The 6,698-nt window shown below is 45.0% G+C and overlaps 1 protein-coding gene across 1 annotated transcript in view; it reads left to right on the top strand.

Annotated features, from left to right (window-relative positions):
* The window catches only part of LOC135540991 (leucine-rich repeat-containing protein 3-like), a 1,101-nt gene extending 555 nt beyond the window's left edge, over positions 1-546 (top strand). Inside the window, exon 2 of the mRNA XM_064967140.1 lies at positions 1-546. This exon is cut by the window's left edge and continues 34 nt beyond it. Coding sequence (XP_064823212.1) covers positions 1-537 — 537 coding nt within the window. The 3' untranslated portion in view covers positions 538-546.
* The last annotated feature ends 6,152 nt before the right edge of the window (positions 547-6,698 follow it).

Here is a 6,698-nt window from a genome sequence, read left to right as displayed (position 1 = left end):
CACAACCACATCAACACCCTCTCCTCTGGGGCCCTGCGACACCTGAGCTCAGAGCTCCGTCTCCTGGACCTCTCCCACAACCTGTTACGCCAGGCCAGCCGGGACGAGTTTGGTTCCACGCGGGCCAAGACGCGCCTCTACAACAACCCGTGGCACTGCGACTGTACCCTGCAGGAGCTGATGGAGACGTTAAATCTAGAGCCGGAGACTGTCAACGGGATCATGTGTGAGAGCTCTGTGAGGAGCTCCGGGGAGGGGAGTCGCTGGGAGGATCCAGGAGGGGCAGATGAGCACTCTGGTCAACCCCTGGTTAAGCTGCTTAACTCTGGGGTAAACTTCTGTAGTCTCCAGAGGAAGACAACGGATGTAGCCATGCTGGTGACCATGTTCGTGTGGTTCTTCATGGTCATTGTTTATGTGGTCTACTACGTGAGACAGAACCAGGCTGAGACCAGAAGACATCTGGAGTATCTGAAGAGTTTGCCCAGTCCGAGGAAAACACTCACGGAGACAGACACGATAAGCACTGGTCTCTGAACTATTTATTTATTGCCCTCGTTTAACAAGGTAAGTTATTGAGAAGACATTATTTTTAACAAACACAACCAGACCAAGAGAAGACCCAAGAGAAGGCCTAAGATGAGGCCTAAGAGACTGCTTAAGAAAAGGCCTAAGAGAAGGCCCAACAGAAGGCCCAACAGAAGGGCCAAGAGACTGCCTAAGAGACTGCCTAAGAGAAGGCCCAAGATAAGGCCTAAGAGAAGGCCCAAGATAAGGCCCAAGAGAAGGCCCAACAGAAGGCCCAAGAGAAGGCCCAACAGAAGACCCAAGAGAAGGCCCAACAGAAGACACAAGAGAATGCCCAACAGAAGGCCCAAGAGAAGGCCTAAGAGAAGGCTCAACAGAAGGCCTAAGAGAAGGCCCAACAGAAGGCCCAAGAGAAGGCCTAAGAGAAAGCCCAACATAAGGCCTAAGAGAATGCCTAAGAGAGCTCAACATAAGGCCTATGAGAAGGCCTAACAGACTGCCTGAGAGAAGACCTAAGAGAAGTCCCAAGAGAAGGCCCAACATAAGGCCTAAGAGAAGCCCAAGAGCAGGCCTAAGAGAAGGCTCAACATAAGTCCTATGAGAAGGCCTAAGAGAAAGCCCAAGAGAAGGCCCAAGAGACTGCATTCCGTTGCAACAATTTAGGGCTTCTGTCTGTGGAGAAATCAATACATTGCACGTCTCTGTATTGGATTGGAGATGGTTGTACTTACAATTGTTACTTTAAAATGGCCTCTCAATAACAACTCTGACTTGAATGAAATAATTATTTTTGTAACTATGATCTCACTGAACAAAAAAATATAAAGGCAACATACAACGATTTTTAACATTTCACAGTTCATATAAGGAAATCAGTCAATTTCAATAAATAAATTGGCCCCTAATCTATGGATTTCACATGACTGTTGGGGACAGATACCATAAAAAAAAGGTAGGGGCATGGATCAGAAAACCTGTCAGTATCTGGTGTGACCACCATTTGCCTCATGCAGCGTGACACATCTCCTTCCTATAGAGTTGATCAGGCTGCTGATTGTGACCTGTAGAATGTTGTCCTTCTCCTCTTCTATGTCTGTACGAAGTTGCTGGATATTGGCGGGAACTGGAACACGCCGTTGTACATGTTGATCCAGAGCATCCCAAACGTGCTCAATGGGTGACATGTCAGCTGAGTACGCAGGCTATGGAAGAAATGGGATATTTTTAGCTTCCAGGAATTGTGTACAGATCCTTGTGACATGGGGCCGTGCATTATCATGCTGAACCATGAGATGATGGCGGCGGATGAATGGCACTACAATGGGCCTCAGGATCTTGTCATGATATCTCTGTGCATTTAAATTGCCATTGATAAAATGCAATTGTGTTTGTTGCTCATAGCTTATGCCTGCCCATACCAAATTCAAAAGAATATTGCACATCTGAGCTATCTAATGTGCAGGCAACAATTGAACAAGATGAAGGAAGAAGGAACCCGCACACTGCTCTTGATAATATCACTGATATTTAATAAGCTTACGTATCGGCCTCACGGCCTTCGTCAGAGCTTTTACCCATTACATACTGCCACCATGGGGCACTCTGTTCACAATGTTGTTATCAGAAAACTGCTCGCCCACAAGACGCCATACAAGTTGTCTGCACCCGGTACAGACGAAACCAGGATTCATCCATGAAGAGAACACTTCTCCAGCGTGCCAGTGGCCATCGAAGATGAACATTTGCCCACTGAATTCGGTTACGACTCCAAACTGCAGTCATGTCAAGACCCTGGTGAAAGCATGCGGATGAGCTTCCCTAAAACGGTTTATGACAGTTTGTGCAGAAATGATTTAGTTGTCTCAGATGATCTCGCAGATGAAGAAGCTTTTTGTGCGTATGGAAATAAACTTTTGTGCAAATGGAACATTTCTGGGATCTTTCATTTCACATCATGAAACATGGGAACAACACTTCACATGTCGTGGTTCTATTTTTGGTCAGTATACTTTCCAATACTTGAAATATATTTTTCATTTATTATTTAGAAATGACAAAAAAACACAGCTTTAACAGTGTCCAAATGGAGAGAAAGACACAAAGAAGACAGAAGGAGCGAAAATAGCGAATCGCAAAAAAAAGTCAATATTTATTGGCACCTTTCAGCGTCAAATAATGGTGGCATTTATATTCCATTAGACTGTTAACAGAGAAAACAGACCTTGACCTAATTCATTTTGAACGGCAGATAGCAGATCCTTACAAACCAGAAGGCTAATCAGAGGGTCTGTTTGTACTCTATCCATCAGGTTCAAAGGGTATGTAATGTTGATTCATATTCTGGATCATTAGAACTAGCTATTCTACTCCAGGCTTTGAAGGGCAGTGAAGGCCGTTTTAACCCCCAAGCTACAAGGTCACTGAGTCCCAACCAGCTAGTCATCTATATTCTCAATCCCCACATTGATTACTTTGTGCTGTTCTAAATTTACTCTGGCTCTACGAAGTGGTGGCAAATCAGTTTCTGGTCATCAAGTACGCAGCAAGCAATCATTTCTAAATTGGCCGAGGGTATCAGCTGGCTCGGAAGCAGAGAGTAGAGTATGACTGCAGGGTATCAGCTGGCTCAGAAGCAGAGAGTATGAGAGTATGAAGCAGAGAGTAGAGTATGCAGGGTATCAGCTGGCTCGGAAGCAGAGAGTAGAGTATGACGGCAGGGTATCAGCTGGCTCGGAAGCAGAGAGTAGAGTATGACGAAGCAGGGTATCAGCTGGCTCGGAAGCAGAGAGTAGAGTATGACGGCAGGGTATCAGCTGGCTCAGAAGCAGAGAGTAGAGTATGACGGCAGGGTATCAGCTGGCTCGGAAGCAGAGAGTAGAGTATGACGGCAGGGTATCAGCTGGTAGAGTATGACGGCAGGGTATCAGCTGGCAGAGAGTAGAGTATGACGGCAGGGTATCAGCTGGCTCGGAAGCAGAGAGTAGAGTATGACGGCAGGGTATCAGCTGGCTCGGAAGCAGAGAGTAGAGTATGACGGCAGGGTATCAGCTGGCTCGGAAGCAGAGAGTAGAGTATGACGGCAGGGTATCAGCTGGCTCGGAAGCAGAGAGTAGAGTATGACGGCAGGGTATCAGCTGGCTCAGAAGCAGAGAGTAGAGTATGACTGCAGGGTATCAGCTGGCTCAGAAGCAGAGAGTAGAGTATGACGGCAGGGTATCAGCTGGCTCGGAAGCAGAGAGTAGAGTATGATGGCAGGGTATCAGCTGGCTCGGAAGCAGAGAGTAGAGTATGACTGCAGGGTATCAGCTGGCTCGGAAGCAGAGAGTAGAGTATGACGGCAGGGTATCAGCTGGCTCAGAAGCAGAGAGTAGAGTATGACTGCAGGGTATCAGCTGGCTCAGAAGCAGAGAGTAGAGTATGACGGCAGGGTATCAGCTGGCTCAGAAGCAGAGAGTAGAGTATGACGGCAGGGTATCAGCTGGCTCGGAAGCAGAGAGTAGAGTATGACGGCAGGGTATCAGCTGGCTCGGAAGCAGAGAGTAGAGTATGACTGCAGGGTATCAGCTGGCTCGGAAGCAGAGAGTAGAGTATGACGGCAGGGTATCAGCTGGCTCAGAAGCAGAGAGTAGAGTATGACTGCAGGGTATCAGCTGGCTCAGAAGCAGAGAGTAGAGTATGACGGCAGGGTATCAGCTGGCTCGGAAGCAGAGAGTAGAGTATGACGGCAGGGTATCAGCTGGCTCGGAAGCAGAGAGTAGAGTATGACGGCAGGGTATCAGCTGGCTCGGAAGCAGAGAGTAGAGTATGACGGCAGGGTATCAGCTGGCTCGGAAGCAGAGAGTAGAGTATGACGGCAGGGTATCAGCTGGCTCGGAAGCAGAGAGTAGAGTATGACGGCAGGGTATCAGCTGGCTCGGAAGCAGAGAGTAGAGTATGACGGCAGGGTATCAGCTGGCTCGGAAGCAGAGAGTAGAGTATGACGGCAGGGTATCAGCTGGCTCAGAAGCAGAGAGTAGAGTATGACTGCAGGGTATCAGCTGGCTCGGAAGCAGAGAGTAGAGTATGACGGCAGGGTATCAGCTGGCTCGGAAGCAGAGAGTAGAGTATGACTGGCAGGGTATCAGCTGGCTCGGAAGCAGAGAGTAGAGTATGACGGCAGGGTATCAGCTGGCTCGGAAGCAGAGAGTAGAGTATGACGGCAGGGTATCAGCTGGCTCAGAAGCAGAGAGTAGAGTATGACTGCAGGGTACCAGCTGGCTCGGAAGCAGAGAGTAGAGTATGACGGCAGGGTATCAGCTGGCTCGGAAGCAGAGAGTAGAATATGACTGCAGGGTATCAGCTGGCTCGGAAGCAGAGAGTAGAGTATGACGGCAGGGTATCAGCTGGCTCGGAAGCAGAGAGTAGAGTATGACTGCAGGGTATCAGCTGGCTCGGAAGCAGAGAGTAGAGTATGACGGCAGGGTATCTGCTGGCTCGAAAGCAGAGAGTAGAGTATGACTGCAGGGTATCAGCTGGCTCGGAAGCAGAAAAATGTAATTACGACCCGATTTAGAGTGGTTTAATAATTAACATGATCTTTGTCAAAAATTATCAGAGGAATGACACAAACATGGTTTTTCAGAACAGCTCATTTCTGTGGATCCTAAATGGTCTTCTAAGTGCAATTTTAAAGCCTGTCTGTGGTGTTAAAGGGACACTTTGGGATTTTGACTTTGTCTACTACCCCAAAGTCAGATGAACTCATGGATACCATTATGTCTCTGTGTGAATTTTGAAGGAAGTTGATTAACTAGTGCTAGTGTAAGCCTATGGGTATCTGCTAGCATGCTGGGAGATACCCATAGACTTCCAGTCATTGCGCTAACGCTAGCTAGCATTGGCTCACTAAACTACCTCTAACTTCCTTCATACTGGATGAAGAGACAGAGAAAATGGTATCCACAAGTTCAATTGACTCTGTGGAAGTCAAGGGCCTCATTGCCAAATCCTGAAGTATCCTTTTAAAGTAATGGTCCTCTATTTTTCTCCTGGACTTTCAAATTGTGACTGAAGTGAGTTTAAGAGACAGTTGTCTTTGTGCACAGCGAGAGCAGGCCATTGTGACATGTGAAGTAATAAGGCAAGTTTTTAGCCTCTCAAAGTTAGACATTCCTGTACCATATCGTTGTTATAGCGATCAGAATAGGATGTTAAGTATCTCATGAACAAACTGGAGTACATGTTCACCAGCCCATCTGTAATGAGTTTCCTGTGAATATCAAAATGTGATAGATATTTCTCTATTCCATTTGTCTCAGACACTGTGTAGCAACATGTTTGTTGTGAAACCCTATATTACTTTGTATTGCATGTGTGTATCGTTGTGATGTTCAGAGTTCCATTCTAGTACAGTTTGTGGTGGTCAGAGATCCATTATAGTAGTTTGTGGTGGTCAGAGATCCATTATAGTAGTTTGTGATGTTCAGAGTTCCATTCTAGTACAGTTTGTGGTGGTCAGAGATCCATTATAGTAGTTTGTGGTGGTCAGAGATCCATTATAGTAGTTTGTGGTGTTCAGAGATCCATTCTAGTACAGTTTGGTGTTCAGAGATCCATTATAGTACAGTTTGTGGGGAAACTGTGAAAATTAACTAAGAAAATATTGAAATTCACTTTGTGATAATTGAACAAATGACAAAACCTGTTCCTTTATATTATAGCAGTGCTCATTTAATTGACACCCCTGGTCCTTTAACTGATAGCACTGTCCCTTTAAATCAGGGGTGGGCAAACTTTTTGTCTCCAGGGCCACACTGAGATTTCGGAAATGTGACGGAGGGCCACATAGATTTTTTAAAAACCAATTACTAGTTTGTCAAAAAAATGTGTGGCCCAAAAAAATGGCAGTTATTTAAAAATATATAGGTCCATTATAATTTATTTAAATATATAGTTCCATTATAATTTATTTAAATATATAGGTCCATTATAATGTATTTAAATATATAGGTCCATTATAATTTATATAAATATTTAGGTCCATTATAATTTATTTAAATATATAGTTCCATAATAATTTATATAAATATATAGTTCCATTATAATTTATTTAAATATATAGTTCCATTATAATTTATTTAAATATATAGTTCCATTATAATTTATGTAAATATATAGTTCCATTATAATTT

Source organism: Oncorhynchus masou, chromosome 6, assembly GCF_036934945.1.
Source record: "Oncorhynchus masou masou isolate Uvic2021 chromosome 6, UVic_Omas_1.1, whole genome shotgun sequence".
NCBI classification, from domain to species: Eukaryota; Metazoa; Chordata; class Actinopteri; order Salmoniformes; family Salmonidae; genus Oncorhynchus; species Oncorhynchus masou.
The sequence above is the reverse complement of the archived record's forward strand: the minus strand, read 5'-3'. Positions and strand labels throughout refer to the sequence as shown.